This window comes from Cyanistes caeruleus, chromosome 1 (assembly GCF_971803275.1).
Source record: "Cyanistes caeruleus chromosome 1, bCyaCae1.hap1.1, whole genome shotgun sequence".
NCBI classification, from domain to species: Eukaryota; Metazoa; Chordata; class Aves; order Passeriformes; family Paridae; genus Cyanistes; species Cyanistes caeruleus.
The window spans coordinates 97141951-97163582 of record NC_141701.1 but is presented as its reverse complement, the minus strand read 5'-3'; the positions used below and the strand labels follow the sequence as shown (position 1 = coordinate 97163582).

The 21632-nt window shown below is 37.3% G+C and overlaps 1 protein-coding gene across 34 annotated transcripts in view; it reads left to right on the top strand.

Annotated features, from left to right (window-relative positions):
• Positions 1 to 21632, top strand: part of TNS3 (tensin 3) — a 251975-nt gene that overhangs the window by 125059 nt on the left and 105284 nt on the right. For all 34 annotated transcript variants that reach the window (XM_086843893.1, XM_086843708.1, XM_086843703.1 and 31 more), the window contains one exon: positions 11425 to 12684. In XM_086843893.1, coding sequence (XP_086700019.1) covers positions 11425 to 12684 — 1260 coding nt within the window. The remainder of the gene's footprint in view (positions 1 to 11424; positions 12685 to 21632) is intronic.

The following is a 21632-nucleotide window of genomic DNA, read 5'->3' as shown; positions in this document are numbered from 1 at the left end:
AAATATGTCATGCTGGGATTTATTTGGACTATCCTGTAACTGTCAATTTTTTTCAGTTTCAGGGACACTGGTTAATTAAACAATATGTATTAAGTTTCTGCCATTGAATACTTATGAATGAAGGACTTTTCCTAGAACGGTTTCTGCGGGAAGCATCTTCTGCAAATAGTGATATATAGGGAGTTTTTTTTATTCCATTGCATGTGTTTCCAAGATGGTTTTAGTACATAAACAACCACCTCATATATGTGCTGATGGGTTTTTTTCTTGACTTTGGAAAAAAACATAATAAAAGACTAGCCATCCTGAGTCCTACAGCTTTAGATTTTAATGTCTGAATTTTGAAAAGGTGCCTGTTTTATTCAATAGCCTGTACAGTGAAGCTTAATACTCTGTGTTTTTTTTAGCATTGTAGATCACTGGCACTTCTGATAGTAAATTGTGGTTAAATAAATTCCTTCAAACCAGGAGATTATATTTTTTAAGTGACAGAAGAATTTTAGCTGTACAAATAACATGAACAGTCTTTAATATAGTCAGCTCTAGCATTTTGCTTGTTTTTTAATGGTAAGGGAAGCTTTGCTAGAGATAGTACAATTTGTTATCCATGTATTGATCCCAGAAAGCTGTCCTGGGCACCTCTATTCCTGCTCCGGCAGTTTCACTTGTTAAGTGTTAAACATTTATCTGTGATTCCTTTTGTTTAAGGCTTAAGTTCATTGCAAAGTTTTTCCTGGAGATTAGAAATCTTTGGATCAGACTGCTAAGCAATAAGAGAAAGTGAGAGACAGGGTAGTCTGCAGGTCTGCCTGCATATTTATCATATCTCCTCTAGGTTCTGCATTCCAACATGGGCACAATCCAAATGCTGAAGAAGAGCACTAGTTCAAACTCCTTGCAGACTGAATAGATGGAGGCAACTTTAAGTAAGCAGAGGGAAGTTTTTTTTGTCAGAACCCAACCCTCTTTCTTATGGTGGACACACGCTCTCCAACTGTGAAAGTAAAAGTTGCGTTACTACAGCTGTTTTTATTGTTTATGTTTTCTCTGTCCTTGGAGTACCAGGTGGAAGGATCTGTGTCTGAAGTTTCTGAGATGGCCCAGAGCAGTGAGCTCTCTCTCAAGTAGTATGGGCTAGATACCGTTTTTCTCTATCTTTTCTGAAGCTTGAAGAATGTTGCATAAACTGTTACCCATTTAAGGAACTTGCTAAACTTCTGAAGCTTATCCAGAGTTTTCTTTGTCAGGATATTCCCTGTGTTCCTTTCAGTAAATATACATAAAATATTCTTTGTATGAAGAACTTTTGTTCTTAAGTCATTTAGGTTCAGTATATGTTTTCCACCAAATACACATAATTTGTTACAAGTATAACAAATATAACAAACATATGCTTATGTTGAGCATGTGTAGAATATCTTCGGTCTATTCATAAATAAATACTATAATTATTATTGTATAAGGTTACCCAATATTGCTTCTGCTTATTGCTCTACTACTTGAAAATAAATGACAAGTCTTTTGAGTCTCAGTGCAAAATCCTTTAACTTCAATTAGTGAGTTAGAAAATCAAAGAGCACTGCTAGACATATGCATACCTGAACTTCCTTTTTTGATATGTGTACTTGTTTAGAAAAACCTGAAGATCAATTTATTGTTCCATAGAGTGGTGGAGCAATTTTATTACAAATGGCAATGCTATATGTTCCATACTTACAAAAAGGAGTAAATTCATTATGTTGACCTCTTAGACATCCACTTTAAGCCTTTCATTGGGGTTCTGTACAGTTTTCAGCAACCATTTAGAGCCATCAGTGTTTTCCTGCAGCTTTATATTTGAGTAACATAATTAATTTTTGCTGAAAGCCTGTCAGTATAGTAAGAGAAATGCCATGACTCATGTTTTGTGTGCTGTTTCACCTGTTAGAAAAAATAATCATGACTTCTGAGCATCAGCATTTGGAGTATGCTCTTGCTAATTATTGAAGTGTTCCTGAAGATGGGCTTTGTTTTTGATAGGAACAAAGGGAGATAGTTTCACATAGTTTAGTGGCTTTGAAATACGCTTTAACTTAGTGTTTTGTACTTGTGTCAGTGTTTCTGTACTGTGATGTTATGTTGTTCTTTTGCTGGTTATCCAAGCATAAAGTACTTCAAGTAAAGTCTTTGCTTAAAGTAACTGAGAAAATTTTGCAGAAGTAGAATCAAAATGACACAGTAGCTTCTGTGTATTGGATGACAATTTTAAATGTATTGGTATATTCTTTGTACTTTGGATCATGAAACAAGTAGTATTTTCTGTTGATCTGTTGAGGTGGGCAAAAGTGAGATGATAAATTACAGTAGTATTCTAAGGATGAACCTGTGCTAGCTGACTGCCTGTGTTCCTTACTGGCTGAACAGCAGCCAGCCTCTGGTCTAGAGTTTTTTTTCTAGGTAGTACTTTGTGAAGCAGTTTTTTCCTGCTTCAGTGTACTTGTAAAAACATTAGAGTACAAATGAGATCCTTTTGACTGGGAAATTCATCTTAACCTTTGCAGACATAAAGTTTCTGTGGGGTCTGGGATGTCCTCTTTTCTGCTTCTCAAAATATTTTAAATATTTTTATAATTTAATTATTTAATAATTTAACATAATATTTAATTATTTAATAATTAAATAATCTCAAAGGTTTAAGGACTTCATGTGATCTTCTTGTGTTCTTCTTGTTTTATTTTGCTAACAATTTTATTATTTTGCTAACAATAATCCTGTCAGTTTTTTTCCTTTCAGAGTGTTCACTTTTTATTTTTGTGATAGCATACCTTGTTTTCTTCAGCCTCCTTTATTCTTCTGTTGTACTCAGGGATGTGAGAAACCTAGTAAACCAAACAGTTTCTTGATGACTTAGGTACTGCTCCCTCATGTTGGAGAACTAGTTTTGTTTAAAATGCAATATGTATATGAATATCAGGCTTGCTTGGGTCAGGTTAAGGAAAAAAGTAATAGATGACTTCTTTCCTTTCTCTTAAAATTCTGTTACCCTCAAATAATAATTTCCTAAACCATCTTTAAAAACATACTAAAGGATTGACAGATTAATATTTATGAACCAGAAATTGATCTCACAGCCTTGTGTACCAATTTACAAAATCAGGACCTATTTTAATGTCACAGTTTGAGACCTGCACTAAATGCAGTTCTAGGTCTCCAAACTGTAGAAAGCACCACAGCTGAGCCATGCCAGGTTCTAAGATGACAGGTATTCAAAATCCATATTTTTTCCCCCAAATTTTTGATCAGTTCATTGTGATTGGTTCATTGCATGACCCTTCTCTGCCACTCAGTACCAGTCCAGGTATCATCTGTATTTGCAACAGTCAGCATAAAACCTTTGAAGAGATGTATATTGTAGCCTTGTTTACAAAATTTAAATCTGTATCTGAAGTGATACCTAGTAATCCAATTGACCTCAGGTGTGGGAATGTGCACGTATCCGAAAGTACCTAGTACTGCATAAGGTGATGCATCCCAGGAAGCCTGGTACTGATAACAGAAGACACAAAACCAGTTGAGTGATATGGTTAGAGAACATCTTTCTAAACACCTCCATGGATAGGTTTAACCAGTGGTTATCCCAAAGCATTCTTGTGATGGAGCACCGCCATGAGCACCATAATTGTTCTATATCTAGAACAATAAAATTTGCGCAGCATGGTGATCTGTCTGAATGAATCTGTTTCAGGTAAGCTTATCCACAGGATAAGTTAATTTATGCAGTGATGCTATTATGTTGTCTGTATTTCTTCTGGTAATCTAGCTGAGTGCAGGCATCAGTGTTGAGCCTCAGTCTATATTCAAGTATGCTCAGTGTTAAATGTCCAAAATCACTGGCATGTACATGCAGTTCAGCCTTATGAAGGAGCAAAAGAGGCCTGTAATTGAATCAAGGAAAAGAGCTGGGATTTTTTTACTCACAAAGAACCAAAATACAGTGAGATTAAAACTAAATTTGCATCTTAAGTGAGACTCATCAGTTTGCACTAGGAGTTTTTAATATACTTCTTTCTTTTCATATCTGTGAGGCAAATGTGGAATGTTTCCAATTTAACAGCAATCCTGCATCATCCCAAAGGAGAGAGCCACTTCTCCGGTTCTGGAAAAGTACTGCCAGCATACCTTGTGTTGTGTGCTTTGTGTCTTTTATCAGAGTCCTGACTTGTTTCATGTGCAACCATTTACTGATTTGCAAGAACAGCAACATTTGAACCAAAAAGCATGTGCTTTCTGAATTAGGTTTAAACTTAACTTTTAACTCCTACATAAACAATGAACAGGTAGATATATTTTGGGGATACAAGGATCACTTTTATCCTTTGTTCAACTGACAAGTCATTAAAGTGCTGACAGTCCCTGAAACAAAAAATGAACATTGTCCAGGGGCACAGCTGTCTGGTGGTGATGTATGTGTACATTCGGAGTAACATTTAGAGCAAAAGTTTGTGGGCTGCTCTGTGGTGAAATATGGCTGTTACTAAAGGAGGAACTAACAGCTTCATTTCCCCTAGTTTGAGGTGATTCATTCCAGAGACAGAGAAGGTAAATCCCAGATCTGGGAGCTTGAGAGCAGCAGCTGCTAGATGAAAATAAGTGTTACTGCTACGGAAATTCCAGAAAGCTTTTCCTGCTTGAGAATTCCAGTAATACACAAATTCTTGAAGATATGGATGATTGTCTAGCCTGACTGGTCAGTGCAAGAGAACAACATTTTCTAGCAGCTGTTTATTTTGGCAAGAATTATGTCAGTGATCTAGAAACTGAAATTCACTAATCTTTGGATATTGAAACAAACTGTGAAAAGAACCACTGTAAAGAAATAGCTTGTAGACTGAATTACCTTTTCAGCCAATATGTTTCCACTCCTCCTTGGCTGCCGTAGTTCAGATTTCATTGAACATGATTGCCTTCTTCAGCTCCTCCCTTTTGTTTACATTTTCATTTGCTTTTTCTGGCTGATATAAGTCTCATGATTCTTTAGCAAGACTGCCTGCCTCCAGGAGCAGAAACAGTGACTGCAGCTCACCCAGTAGGAGTAGAGATATTTCTGGCCTTTTTAAGCTCGAGGATTTGCCCTAACTTTGGTTTTCCTATGTGCAGAGTTTTGCTTAGGAAATTTAGTTGATTTAACAAGCTTTAACAATTTAACAAGGGATTGACTGTTGCAGAAAATTCCTTGTCATGCCTAGTAAAGAGGTAAGTAGCTTTGTTTTGGTTCAAGAGCTTGAAATACAAATCACATATATTTCTCTATGTATTTTGTAGGAGTTAGACAGGAAAAGTTTGTAAGGAATGAAGGCCTCTCTTTGTTAGAGAGGGAGAAAGGAAAAGACAAGCACACATAAAAAGATTTAACTTCAAAAGAATGCAGCTCAGGACTTGTCCAGATTTGCCTGAAGGTAAAAGTATTTATTTATGAGGTTGATAAAAGATAATCCAGATCTTCTGTAATGTTTCCTGCTGCAACATGAACAAGGGTAGTTTGAAAAAGTTTGTGTATTTGCAATCATCTTTTTGTTCAGGTGGACTGGATCACAACAGCTCTTGCTGAATTTGTGGTGCATGAGTTTACCTAGCTGGCTTTCATTTGTGTATGTTTTCCCAAGTGATGAATGGACAGCAGGTAGCTGTGGGGACAAGTCAAAAGGCTTAGAGACTGAAATATTTTTAACTCACAAGCCTGCCTTTGGGTATTTGGATTTCAAGGAGAGGAGTGCCAGGAAAACACAGACTTGGAAGGATGTCACTAAATTTGGTATGTGTTAGTATTTGGTATATGCTACTAATTTTTAAATAAGTTGCTCTTTGTGTATCAGGTAGAGGAGTGAAAATACACACATAACCTTTGCTCTGAGATTTTCAGTTACAAGAGAGTCCCTGATACTGGGGGTATGTGTGTGTAATTCAGATTCAGCATGGGAATGTTGTTGGGCTTCAGCCTGGGCAGTTCAGAGAGTTGGAACAGCTCATGGAAAGAGTGGTCAGGTTGACAGTGGGTTGCGTTTAGTTAAATTCTGTTATTAATTAGGTCACCTCTCTTGTGATCTTGTTTTTTGACAGCTGTGTTACTCTTGCATTTTAAAGTGTTGCCTCCTTGGAAAAAATGGTAGCAGGGATTGAGTTGTGCATGGAAATGAGGTATTGAATTTATAAGGCCACTGCAGTACCATTACTTAGCAAAGTGTAAAGAATGAAATGTTGCACTGCTGTTATCTTTCCTCATTTTCTTTTGTCAAAACTGTTCCCTTCCTATATGCATAACTTTACTTTTACAGTTAAGTTGTTTTATTACCTTTTTTGGGAAACACATGGATGAAGACCCAGGGTAAAGTGAAGTCCTAAAGTCTTAGTGCAGAGGTATTCTAAAATTATGTTTAAGAAAAAGGTAGAATATGAAATAAAGATATAATAGAAGAACAACTACAAACCCTTGTATTTTGTGATTTGTAGTATTGGAATAGTTCATTTGTCCTAGTTTTATGAACAAACAAACCACATATGTATATAGCTCATATATATATGGTTGTATATATTTATAGTTTTATTATATATTGTTTATAGTTTAATAAGATCAAGTGCAAGGTACTGCACCTAGTTGGAGCATCCCCAAATATCAGTATGAGCTAGGTGATGAATAGATCAAGAGCAGTACTGCTGAGAAGGACTTAGGGGTGCTGGTCATTGAGAGGCTGGGCATGACCCAGCAACACGCTCTTGCAGCCCAGAAAGCCACATATATCCTGGGCTGTATCAAATGCAGTGTGGGCAGCAGTGTGAGGGAGGTGATTCACCCCCTCCACTCTGGTGAGATCCCACCTGCAGTGCTGCATACAGCTCTGGGGTCCCCAGCACGGGAAGCGAGACCAGAGGAGGTCACCAAGTTGGTTGGAAGAATGAATGCATTTCCTTATATCCTGTGAGGAAAGGCTGAGAGAATTGGGTTTGTTCAGTCTGGAAATGAAAAAGGAAAAAAAGGGGTGACCTAACTGCAGCCTTCCAGTACCTGAAGGGAGCCCACAAGAAAGATGGAGAGAAGTTCTTTACAAGAGCATATAGTGACAGGACAGGCTTTAAACTGAAAGAGGAGAGATTTAGATGAGATATAAAGAATAAATAGAGGGTGGAGAGACACTGGAACAGGCTGCACAGAAAAGTTGCGGATGCCCCATCCCTGGAAGTGCTCAAGGCCAGGCTGGATGGGGCTCTGAGCAAGCTGGTCTAGTGAAAGGTGTCCCTGCCCATGGCAGGGGGCTGGAACTAGTTGATGTTTAAGGTCCTTTGCAACCCAAACCATTCTATGATATATTCTGTGATGATAGTTAAAAACTCCAAATTAATTTAAGAATGCTTTCCTTCAAATGTGCAAATTAGAAAAGAATTCTGTCACATGCAATAAGCATTTTATTTTCACTATTAAAAGCTGAAAATTTAAATATCCAGACTCCTCAGGATATTAGCTATGAGTTTCATTCTTTCTTACCTGTTTATAATGCAGAGTGGTATTTTTTGTTTCCTAAAAAGGTGGCTATCTATTTGAGCAAATTTTCTAGTTCCAAGTAAATTGTTTTGACCCACAATCACAGTTGTTTTCTTGTGATATGTAATAATATTATATTGGTATTTAAATTTAGAGCAAAAAATCAGTAGGTCCCAAACTCTTCTGTTCTCATTTCATTTGTAGACACATAATATGGCTCCTCAAGTTTTAGTGTAAATATCAAAAGTAATGTTTGTCAGGCTCACCATCCTACTTGTGATCAATGAGACTTCTTTTTGGGAAGCCATAATTTCAAGAGATTGATTTAGGGATTTTTGAAACTTGGTAGGGGACCAGACTTTCAGCACCGATGTCCTTCTTCCTAAAATGGTGTCCTGGCACAGATGCGGGGTGGCCCAGCCCGAGGACTGGCTCAGGCTTTGTGCTGCTAACAGAGTTTGCAAAATTTACTCTGAAACAGTTTCTGATTGTGAAATTCACCTTTTTTAGTTGTTATCTTTGTGAGCCCAGAGAAACCTATCTGATACAACCTCTGATCAAGTGAAGCCTCCATCCTGAGCAAAAGCCACCAGGCAAAGAAGAACTGGCTTGGGTGCTCTGACTTTTTAAAGAAACCCTGGCAACCCCCAGCCCTGTTTCCAGCCACATAGCTGGGTCTTAAGGAGACAATAACAGTCTTGGGCACAGATAGATATGGAATACAATAAAATTTTGGTTACCCAGGAGAGATATTTTTTAACTTACTTAAAAGCTATCTGAGAATCCTGAAGTCATTTAAGGCTAAGGCTTGTACTAACACATAAATGCAGTACTTAATTTTCTGTTTGTGAGTTTTGCTGTTCTTTTTTTTTTCTAAATGAAATTTTAAGTAAGCTGTACTCATGTCTCTTCTTCAGAGTGGAAGCTGTACAGTTCACAGCTGGAAGACTCCCAAATATTTGGGGTATTGCCTATCACTTCAAGCAAGATGCAGAATAAATTTGAACATTTTGTATTCGTGGAAGAAGTACTGGACAGGGTTATCTCTGAATCTTACAGAGCGCACACATGCAAGACCCTTGGATCAGTAGTCTGCTGTCAGTGTGTCTGTCTTGTCTGGAATTCTGACACTGTGCTTGGATGGTACTGTGTGATGGTGCTGGGAGGGCTAAGGGAAGGAGATACACAAAGGTTTTCCATGGCTGTACTTGAGAATTTGACAGTTGTTTTGTACTTACAGTTTCTTCAAGGAGAACCAAATCTGCATACTAGAATGTTTGAATGTGTGAGGTATTGTATTGGGTCTGGCTGAGCTGGAGTTAATTTTCCCTTAGCAGCCCTCCCAGTGCTGTGCTTTGCATTGGTAGCTGGAGAAGAGTTGGTAACACACCAGTGTTTGGTCTGCTGCTGAGCAGCACTGGCACAGCACTGGCGCTGTCTCTTTAACAAATCTCTCATCCCCTCCTCCTGTCAAGTGGGCTGGGAGAGGACACAACGAGGCTAAAGTAGCTGACTCAAATTAATCAAAGGGGTATTCCATACCATATGATGTCAGCTCAGATATAAAAGCTAAGGCAGGGAAGAGGAATGGGGGCATTTGTTACTTTACAGTGTTTGTCTACTGGAGCAACCGCTCCAGTGTGTTGTGCTGAAGTCCTGCTTTATGGGAAGTGGCTGAACATTACTCTCTGCTGGGAAGTAGAGACCCCCTTCGCTTATGTGTGCAAACTTCAGTTATTTTCTTGCTTTAGTAAACTGCCTTATCTCAGCCTTTTCCATCTTATTTTTCTCTCTGGTGTCCTGCTGGGAAGGGAGCTGATAGAGTGGCTTGGTGGGCACCTGGCATGAGAGCCAAGGTCAGTCCACTACAGCATTTAGGCTGACAGCATTTTTACAGCATAGAGCCTAGTTTTGAATATCAGAACAGTCAGACAGGAAGACTTTGTAATAGTTCAAGTGTTCTGGTTCTCTGTTTATTTCACTGCATTCCAGTTCAGACCTATAACTTTTTCAAGTCTATGTTGTATCAGGATATACAACTATTCCAAACAAAGCAGGTTTTTGTATCGTTTTCTAGTTTTTAAATTCAAAACCGAGCATACAATAAAAAAGCCCACTTAATAGTTCCTTCTAGTTCTGGTTAGTTTTTTGTTTTTTAAAAAATTCTGCAATTTATTGTGGTAACTGTATTTGAATACTTCCACATGAAACACCAAGTATGCTTCATAGTCTTAGAAGGCAGTGAGAGTTTATGAGATATCACAGCATGAAAGAGCCCGAGAAACTGTCTTTTGGCTGTGTTTTTGATACATCTTTTTTCATAAATATTTTTTTTAAGTATCTGTATACATTCAGCCTCATGCATAGCAGCCCGTTTCACCATGCAATTTGCACATCAAACTTGATCCACATAGAAATTTTGCATCAAGGGGGGTTGCTTTCCGTTTTGCTTAGTTTGATAACTTTCTTCTGAAAAGGAGTATTTTGGTGTTTTGCATATGCTGTTTTTAAAAATCAACATCAGACAAATAATAGTTCCTAGTCCTTAGAAAGAAGATTGTCCTTTAGTTTAGCTAAAATCTGTTAAGACCATATATAAACTTTAGGATATAGGACTTTTAATGGATGGAACTATGTCAGTGTGTCTCATAATGAAAACTTTTTCCAACTGGACTACTTTTCTTGCCATTATAAAAACAAATTAATTTTGTTACCATTGTGAGTACAATTTCTGCATAATGCTTTTTCTAAATGGGTATTGCCTAAAAAGTTTACTAATTTGGAAGTTCATGATCATGATGCCATTTTACGTACATTTTGAAAATGTGTAGTAGAGTTAATAGTTGAAATGCATGGGGCTTTTGATTCTGAACTACAGCAGATATAGCTGATGGTTACCTTTGAAAAAAGTCTTCCTGTTCCTAAATTGTAATGGTTTAATTTTCTTAATCTCATTCTCAGACTCGAGTAGGAAAAGTTTTTCAGAAATATCTGCTTAATATAAATATTCTGTTAAATGAACATAAAGTCCTTTGAAAGTGGAACTACTTACTGTACTTACATGGGTTTACAGACACAAGACATATTTATTCATCAAACTTTTCTTGAGAAATAGAATTGTGCTCGTTTTCAGCATTGGATAAAATTCAGTATCCATACTTCAACCTCATGTTGGTCTAACCTGTGTGATGTGTTAGGTGTGATGGGTTAGATGGGACTAAGGCAAATATAGTTATTTCTGTGGAGGCTTCCACTTAAGTTTATTAGTCCTTTTTTGAAACAAAAATATGACATGCATACCAGATCCTCCATATATGTAGATATGTCATACTCTTAACATTTACTTGTGCCTTCCTTTGTGAAGAGTCTTTATGTATATTCCAAGGACTGTAGCTCTGATTAAAATCTTATCTTTTCCTTGTACTACAAAGAAAATGAGAAAATGATTCTTTGTAGTATAGTCAGACCATCAAGTAAAAATGGATGAAGTCATAATTACATAGTATATGTATTAAAGGCAAGTATTGCTGGTAGGTTTCTCCCATTCTTGCTCTGAATGGAATACATAGTAGCTACCTCTAAAATTTCTAGTGCTGTAATAGTGGGATTCTTTAAATTGGTATGAAGAGTTTGTGGAGCCACAAGCACGGACTCAAAACAGCATAAAAAGAGAGGATTTTATTTCATCTTCAGCTACAAATGGCATACTGCATTTCCATCAAGAAAAGTGTTGTAAAATCAAAGAAGATAATGTCACTGGTGTTTGCTGTTGTTACAAAGTCAATTCAGTTTTGCAGAAACTATGCCATTACTGTTAACAATACTTTGACTAGTGGCACAACACTAGTCAAAGCCCTTATGTGATGCCTTGTTCTTATGTCTCCTTTTCCTTTTTACTTGTATCTCCACAGTGCTGCATACCCAAGGTCCCATTGATGGCAGTCTGTATGCAAAAGTGAGAAAGAAGAGCTCTTCAGACAGCAACATCCCAGGTGTTCCTCAGGGTGTTCATGTTACAGGCAGTCCTGATCACAGTGATCATACCCTGTCTGTCAGTAGTGATTCAGGACACTCCACAGCTTCCATCAGAACTGACAAGACTGAGGAACGCCTTGTCCCAGGAGTTAAACGGGGTCTGAGCCCACAAGAGAAGGCAGAACTGGACCAGCTACTTAGTGGCTTTGGTCTAGAGGATTCTGTCAGCACCACCAAGGATATGACTGATGCTCAAAGCAAGTACAGTGCTACTCGCCACATAGTGCCAGCTCAAATTCACATGAATGAAGTTGCCAAAATGAAGGATAGGGAGACTGATATTCTGGATGATGAAATGCCTAATCATGACCTTCACAGTGTGGACAGCATTGGGACTTTGTCTTCCTCAGAAGGGCAGCACTCTACCCACCTAGGGAACTTCAGTTGCCACAAGAGCAGTCAGAACTCACTTCTTTCAGATGGCTTTGGAAGTAATGCTGGGGAAGAGCATCACAATGCTTTTGCTGCAGACCTGGGAATTGGTGTGGATTCCCTCTATGAAAGATCATTTGGAAGCACTGAGCCAAAGTCAACTGAGCAGCTGCAACAGAATCCTTCTGTCTCACCCCACCCACAAGCCTATGGCCCAAGTAACTACTCTACTCAGACTTGGGTGCGCCAGCAGCAGATGGTCACTGCTCACCAATACGGTTTTGCCCCAGAGAATGAAATCAGGGTTGGCATTCAAAACACTGTGGAGAATTTGGGCAGTGTCCAGAGCCAGTCCCAGGTCCCAGATGCCCCAACACGTGGCTCTAGCAGCAGAGTTGCTGTCCAGAGAGGGCTAGGAAGCATGCTGGGTGCTGCAGAAGCTGAAGAACATGCAAGTGCTGACAGTTTTAAGTCAAGGCCAATGCCTCAAAGGAACACAAATGGCCTGGATCTAGGACAAAATGCTGGGGACTTGCCAGCTTCTCCAACTTTGGATATTGATCAGTCCATTGAACAATTGAACAGGCTGATCTTGGAGTTAGACCCTACATTTGAACCTATCCCAACCCGCATTAACGCTCTCACTAGTGACAGAAATCAAGTAAATGGCTTCAACAGCCTTGATGCACACATAGAAGAGCTTAACAGTAGTTCTGGCTTCCATGACAAAATAGAGGTCACAAAAAGGAATCCCTCCGGGCATGGTAAGCTGTAATACTTTCTGAAAACAATACTTTTTCTAGCAGTTGTGTGTTCATTATATGGTACAGCAGGACCCTCAGGTCATTACTTAAAACCTTTGACAATGATTAACAAGGGATTATTTGTGATGCCCTCTTTACATAATCATCCAAGATATGAAATCAAATTTATGTAAGATAAGTGAGTTTTGCAGGTACTTGCCTTTTTGCTTGAAAAAAAGTACTGTTCAGCGAGTTCTTACCTATTATAGATCATGTGTTGGGATTTTTTTTCTGCTGTCAATTTAAGTTATAAGGGAGCAGAATTTGTACATTGAGACATTTTTAGAAGGCATCAGTGGTGTATGTTTTTCATCATTACTATTTCTATTTAAATTAGAAAAATGGCAACAACTTTATCTTCAAATATAGTGTAATGATGCTGGCATTAAATTTCTATGCAATATTTTCACAAATAATTTCCCAGTGAAGTATTTTAAGATGCTCTTTTGGAAAGTTTTCTGTTTAAAAATTTACAAGTCACAGTGCTTGCTTGTTATCTCTGACTCTGAAATGATTACAGCTCGTGGAATTAAATACGCAACACTTGCTGACTATGTTGCCTAAGTAATGCTACTAGAACTAGCAGCTTTGCAAAAGGATGAGGAGTCTGCCTCTGGCTAAGTCCACTAAACCTATTATTAATGGTCTACCTAAGATTTGAGACAAATAAGATCTTGCCTGTCCTGTCATGTTTGAAAATTTTATGTAGTCTAATTTCTCCGGCAAAACCCTTGCTTCCCTTTCTCCGTTTCCATCTTCATCTTCTTCTTGTTTCCAGTCATGATGCAATAAAAGACTAGTTTGTGTTCCCAGCATTTGATTATTAGCCAGCATGACAGAAGATGGGCCCATGGCCTCACTGGACACAAATGAGTTGCTTCAGCTCAAGCCCAGTAGGATATGCTAAACCATTCAATGGTGAATGTACCTAACTAGTGTGTGGTGCCTGTTCATTGGCACACCTGTGTGACCCAGGATGGTGATTCTTGTAGGGAAGGGGAAATCACAGTTCTGAGTTTAGGAGGGTAGTTGAGGATCGAAGAAGTCCAAAAATCCATGGTGAATAAATGTGAGATGCCCTGCTACTTTTGTTTAAATACACAATATGTATTTTGTGGCATTAGTTTGTAATTCTCTTGAATCTTTCCAAGTTATTTGCCAATGGACAAATTGAGATTTTTCTAGCAGGAGAGAACTCTTCCCTTTATATACAGTAACCCTAGTGAAGGGGATAAAGAGATAATTTAGAATATGACACCTTCTACAGATCTGTGTTTGAATATATGATGCTTAAAAGAGATACTTGAAATTTTCTCACAGATTCTGGTCATCTCAAAGGAAGTAAAAGTCACTGTAATTTCCCTTCCATTTTTAACATCAGGTAAATAAAGACCAATGAAAATAATTGTACTTGGGGAATGATCTGGAAGAGGATTTGTTTTAAGGAATTAAATTTCCATATTGAAGGGAATCCAATATAAAGATATAGACAGCATTTAAAATCCTGGATATTTGAGTGGAGGTAGGTATCAGGGCACAGTAGAAAAGGAAAGACTAGTAGTCAGGAACATAAGAATAGCCCTTAATTAAACAAAACTTAAAATTTGTATAGCTTTAGCATAATAATAGTTTTTTTAAGTTTGTCTTTATGTCAGGTGCTAAAATGTTCCATTTCTGACTTCTGCAAGTAATATTCAATTTATGCTAGCAGCAGCTTGATTTTAAAGTTTCTTAGGGTTCCAGAGGTAAAACAACACATATTTGTGGCATGCTGCCACATCTGCTTTTGAGATTAGGAGGTCACCAGCATATACTGATTTTCCAAGTGCTGTAGATTTATTTATTTATATATCTGAACTTGACCCACTGAAATATACAGAATCATACATTTATTCATGCATGGTGTGCATGACTGAGCATGGGGAAAAAGCAGTTTACCTGAATGAATATCAGGAATGAGAAGCACTGGAATGTTTTTCCCTATATACAGTACTGATCTGAATCACTGGATTGAGCACCGGCTGCATGTCAGGTCTCAGAGGATTGTGGTCAGTGGCACAGTCTACAGATGCCTCTAGTTTAGGGGTCTAAATCCAGTCTTGTTTAACTCACTAAACACGTGGATGAAGGGGTAGAGTGATTCCCCAGCAAGTTTGCTGGTGCATAAAGCTGCGAGGAGTACACCAGAATGTGTTGAATGTGGTTTATCTTACCTTGGAGTAGACTCATAGAATTAAGATAAGCAGGTGAACATCCAAGGCACTTAACTGTTGAAACTAGTGCAGCACAGGAGCTGTAACTGATTGCACAAATAAATGCTGGCTGCCATGGGGATGAAGAAATAGCCATTAATAATGGATAACCAAACCAATAGTTGCTCACAATGGCTAATATTACAAATTCAGATTTTAGAGGGAGCTCTATACTCTGTGACTTAAACAGTCCTTGACCTAACAAGTACATTATGGAAGAATGAATTGGCCTGTGATATAGAGATTTGGCAGATCAGGACTGAATAGTCTGAGTGAGGTTGATGGGACAAATGAGACATTCTGCATGAATCCCTCTGTTGCGAGGAGCAACCAGTGCTGGAGGTGAATGGGATCAATGTGATTCATGGTGTGTATGCCTCTGACTTGAGGGTTCTATTATAGGAGGATGGTGGAATTACCTGGTTTCCTGCATGAGGATGCAGAAAATGTATACCTTAAAAGGTGTGTGCATGTTTCCAGTGCCCTGCAAAGCTAGAAGAATGTGCACAAGAATGAAACGTGTGTGTGTCAGCTAGGATGTGCATTATGGTGCATTCTTGCTTTTGTTTGCTCATCCAATTCTGCACTGATTGACACATAGACAACTACCTCTTCATTCATGCTTCTTCCTAGATGTTTTTATACACATGTATCCTTAGCATAGGTCAACATGGCACAAACTACTGACTGCCCATACAGCAGAGTTCTGAGTTCTGTCTGAAATGATGTCTTGCATTAAGTGCATAACATTTTTGGATCACCGAATTTCTTTTTGCTAGAACGTATCTTTATGAACCATGCAGAACAATGGTTGATGACCTCTCCTTCAGTGTCATGGGTGTTGCTTATCAGACGTGAATCACTGTGCTGTTTATTAAGAGTTTTCCAGTTTTTATCTTCTACATGAGCTGAGTGATGCAGATTTGTACCAGAGTTTCTGGTAGTGAATAAAGTTGCTGTTTACTAGTAACACGTTGCTGCAGTAGTGCTTAATTTTAAATGACAGGAAGTTTGTAGCATGAAGAAATTTTGATGTGTATATAACCTTTCCTCTGCAGCCTTACATTCCCCATTTACTTCCCTTTCTGTGTATTCTTTTATGCCTAATAACACATGACCTCAGTCTACTGCTAAAGATATTTGTAAGACTTCCTTTCTCAAATCAGCCATCTTTTCCACAAGGCTTATGCTTATTCAGTAAAAAAAGAATGCTAAATCAATGTTTGCTTCAACCTACAAAACTGTAAAAGCAAGAATTTAATAAATGTAGAGAACAGAAAGTTTTTTACCCGTTTTCATTATAACCTACCATCATTGTCAACATGTCTCATCTGTGTATGCCACCTTTTTACTATTAAAATGTTACAGTTTGCATCTTTAGAAAAAGACACGATGCAGGTGAGGAATTGTATGAAGTGAAGCAAAGGCAGAACACTTGGGGCAGCCTGTTTCAATTACTGTGACCAAGAGATGCATTTCGATCTAAATTTGCCAGCATGAGGAAAAGCAGGACTGTATTCTCCATAAGGTTAAAATTACTTTGTTGCTCTCAGGTAATTCTAATTCTTCTTCATGCATGAGTTATGGTGTTTGAAATGACCATCTCAAAACTTCCCTAGGCTACCTACTGTAAGAACAACACAGATACACAATTCATACAGCCTTATATTTCACTCAGAGTTTTTCAGCTCAGCACAGAATTGAGCATAAAGCAAAGCCTTCCTCTCTCAAAACAATAATGCAAAATGAATAAAGCCAAGGTGGCTTAGCATCTGATTACATGTCTGGAATACCTTCACAGATCTTTCCTCTATCAAAAAGAAACCTTTGGAGATGGCCCAAGACACGGTATCATAAATCATACTACAGTGCCTCTGCAGACGCAGGAGAGAGGAAGAAATCCTTTTTGCGTATCTTATTAAATAATATTTTTTAAAAGCATTGAACTGTTATAGATGTTCCCATTTACTGTGCTATTTTGTGTGTAAACACAGTCCCTCTGAAATAAGTTGTGAAGTGAAAGAAAAACAAAGCTTGTCCCACTTCTCACCTGCCTTATTTGTATGTACAGTACACTATGAAACTTGTAGTTTCCATTGCACAGGAAAATTTTGGTGCCTGTGAATTAATTTTACAGTGGTTAACAGTAAATTTGAGGTTTTAGGTGAATTAAAGGTAGAAATTTAAGTTTTAAGTTGTAGCTGAACTAGATTCAGTTTTTAAACTAAAATAAAATTCTAAGCTACAGTTAATTGAATATTATATATATTATATATAACATAACATATTTCACAGCACAGTAATTTTTAATTTATGTCATGTACTTACTCCATGAATTCTTACCAGTCTTGTAATTTTCAGCAGGTGGGCCTGAGTGTACCATCATTATGAACTCTCTCTAAGGGTTTAGAGATACCAGCTTGGATTTTGCACCAGGCTTGCTCCCCATTCTTAGCAATGTAAATGGGCTATGAAACTTAAGTGACAGACCTGCAAAGCTGCTGTGTCCTAGGCTCGATGGTCTACTTCAATTTGGGGTAGAGTTTAGACCTTTTCATTTCTTTGTTAGACTAATTGTTTATAAGGAGTTTACACTCCTAGTCTACTAGCTGTTAAAAATTAGGCTAAAAATATCAGTGGGCTTGTTAATCATGGCTAATTATTGGGTATTTTTTCAATAATATTTCAAGAATAAAGAGATTTTCTGACTTCAGCGGCATTTTGTGTTACATTTTAGAAAGGTTAAGGCATTGAATATATCACAGGCACAGCATAGTTGGCTTTTGTTCTAATTAATACCTTTGAAACGGTGTCCCTATAGATCTGGAAATCTGAAAGTTTGAGCATATCAAGATCCTTGTTTAGTGCTTGCATCACAAATCCACCAAGATCATGGGTTCAGTCCTAATACTTCACTTAAGATTTGGACTCGGTGATCCTGCTGAGTCTTTTCCAACTCAGAATATTCTGTGATTTTGTTTTGCAACTGGGTATATGTTTGATTATCCTTTTTCCACCACAACAATGTTTAGCTCAAGTTTTATCTTGCTGTCTTTGAAGATACTTTTTCTTTCAGTATGTCATAGTGATTGTAAAGCTGATTCTAAATTCTTAAAGTAGATTTGCTATGGTTAAGCATAAAGCTGTCTTGAAAGCTTGATCATTACACACCTTTTTTAAAAATCTTAAACTTTGTAGAAGATAAATGGTGGCAGAGAAGGAGATAACTTTTGGTTTGGATAGTGTTCTTGGTAACATTTTTAGTATGAGGGGTAGTCCCTGAAGATTCCTCTGTTACAAGTTAACTTACGGACTTTCTTTTTCCTTGTTGCATTCTTGGATTGAATCCCCTTGTTTCACAGTAATTGATAGGTCTTTTTGAACTGCTGTGTAGGCATTGACATCTGGAATTTCTGCAATGCTAACACAGTTTTCCCCAGAGTGTTTTTTCAGCCTTCATGACTTCTGTCTGAGGTCTGTGAAAGGGACTCTAGAAAAACAGCTTTGTGGAAATTTTCACTATTCCTTTCACAACAGAGCCCTGCATTTTATTGCTCTGTGAGTGGAACTGGTTAAGCTTCTTATGTCATGCTAGCTTTCCACAGCAGTTGGAGCTGTGGTAAGAAGCTTGCTTGAAGTGCAAGCACTTTGTCTTTTCCTCTCTGTGTGTAACATGATTGTACACAGCAGCAAATTAAAGTTTATCTATCTCCAAAGTCTGTTAATCTGTATTGATTGGTTGATTAAATGTACATCCTAATAAGTTTTCCTTTTGTTTCTTCAAACAATATGTCATTTTCTTAAACCACCTACAAGTTTGTCAGTTTTTCTTGAATGTATAGATGTTACCTGTTCCCTCTTTTGAAAGGATTACAATTGAAATGAATTGCAGATTCCAAAAATCCTGCTAGGCAATAAATGAAGTTAACTAAGTGAGAAGCTGCCTATGAAATAATATAGTTAACATTGCTTAAGCTATATATATATATATATATATGTAAAGAGAAAATTATCTTAACAATTGCTCAAGTATTGGTGATTGAAATTTAAGTGGTTAAAATCAGTTTTACAAGTTCAAACATTTCTATTTTAGTGCTATAACAAGGAGTCATGATTACAACTAGTTGGATAATTTGCTAATAAATGAGATACAGCACTATTATTGACAAGCCACTGGAGACAAGATTTTAAGCTTAGTGTTTTCTTTCTAATAGTTATAAATAATAGTATATTATAATAATTATAATAATAGTTGAGGAAAGCTAAGCAGTTAAATAACCCAAACAATGATTAACCTTTAACCACTGGCCATGCTTCTATTAGCTGTAGCTTTTTGCATGGTCATAACCATCTGAGAGGTACGTGCCTGATGTTGTTCTGATCCCAGTTTTTTGGAATGTTATTATTTGTTCATTAGGGAAAACGAAATTACTTTGGTAGGGAAAAATTACTTTTCACATGGGAGAAGAGAGAATGGAGAGTGTACAAAATGCTTTCCAAGAAATAAATATATGCTCCTGGGATATTTATGAAGTTCTGCCAAAACTTTAAGCTAAATTATAAGAACAAGAATGAATTTTGTAACTTCTAGGAAGTCTTGGCAACAGACACGTTACACCGTAAAATGTTCCCTTTACATTAGTAAGTCTAAAACGTCTCTTACATTAAATGAGGCAGCTTTGAAGTACATTTTTGAAACTATTGAACTAAGTGGAAATAATTTTTTTCTCAGTCCTTCATTTTAATCTCTTAGATTTGTTACTTGCTTTAAGCTTTACTGAAATATATCAGGTCAACTTCTCCCCACTGTTGTCCAGCATCTGATGGTAATTTGGTATGTAAAGCACTTTCAGTCTATTTAAGGAAAGAGTCCATTTTCCCAGAGAGAGCTGTTTTTAGCTTTTTAATTCTACATTAACTTTGTAAAAATGACAAGCTTCATGAGTGCATCAATATTGCTGATGATGAAATCCTCTCTTAGTGTCGCAAGCAAAACGTGCATTAAAGTTTAAAGGTGTTTTGACCCATCCAAAATATAGACATTCTTTATCATAAAGTAGTCTACAAGGCCATGTTAACTAAGAGAAATATTCTGAAATAAATTGTCTGTACCTTTGTAACGTGGTTACAGATTAAGTGAAACTCTTACGTGCTGTTCTTGGCTCCTGCTGCCCCCTGTGGAGAAGTGGTGGGACTGGGTCTGTCTGGTCTCAGTCTGAGATTCTGCAGTGATTCCCACTCATTTCTCTTTACAGAAGTTACAAACAACAAAAGAAATGCAATGCAAAAACTTGGTAAATGCTGGAATCACATGATCTCAGTCTACATTCGTTAATGTCTCCAATTTCAGTAGAATTCACAGTGACTTTTTAGTATCATGTAAGAGGTTTCAAAGATATTTGTGATTTCATGTCCTTTCCTGGCTTCGAAAGTCTTGAGTGATGAATCTAGTTTTCTTACAGTGTCTTCAGCAGATAGTCTTTCCTTAAGTGAGAGACCACTCATAAAGATTCAAGTCAAGGGAAAAAAAGTTAAATATGCTTAAAAAGTTTTTGAGTTTTCAAAGTTGCACCTTAAAAACAGAATCTCAACTGTGTCCTTTTCAAAATGTGCTAGGTTCATAAATACTGACTTGATAAAATTAATAACTAGCTGTGTTTGGACCCTGAAATTTAACCCTATTGGTGGAATTTTGAAAAATTACTAACATGGTTCTATTTATTTATTTATTTATTTATTTGCTTCAATAGTAGTTATTATAACACTACCTTTGATGCTAGCAGAGATGGATTTTTTGGAAGTGTCTAATTCTGTAGTTTAACAAGAGATCTATTAATATTTTTAGGATTAGCCACTACCTGCCAGCCAGTCATTCGGGTTGATACATACATATGTCAATGCAGAATCACTGAAGTACTATAGATTTTGGTCTAAAATCCTTGTCTCTGTTTCAAGCTTGAAAAAAAACCTGTTCCACTATACAGTTATGTATTTGTGCATTGATGCTGTAAACACCACTGTAAATCTGTGGTGTAAACAAGATGAAATGTCTGTAACACAGACTTTTATGCTGTATGCCAGATTTTACACCTTAGCTTCTATCAGCTACTTCAGATTAGGAAATAGATGTGTGCATAAGGCACATGCTATCATTTTTCTCTACCCAAGTTGCTGATTGAGCCCTCTTGCTAGGTTAGATGAAGGACTTTGGACTCCTAGTGTTATGGCCCCATGATCAGGGTGTGTAGGAGATGTGCTTCAACAACACGTGCTTACAGTTGGAAACGACTGAAAATGTTTAAATGACACCAAACAATTAAAGTAACTTCTTGTGGAAATACTCAGCTCTTTTAAGAGAAATAGTTAATCCTCAAAGATCTTTTTGCATATATATAGACCATAGAAGCTCTCAAAGGAGTATTTGAAAAGTTGCTGTGCACGTGGTTGTTTTTGTGACTACTCAGTAAGTTCCACAGATCCTTACTGTTGACTTAAGAAGGATAGAAAAAGCAATTTTTGCAGGAGTAATCTGGAAGTGCCTTTGGAGTGGATGACCATGTATAAAATCCTGCTAATCATAGCTCTGCATCTAGTGATGTGCTCTTAATAACGTCTTTGGAAACAAATACTTTATATACTTTATATCCTTGAATATAG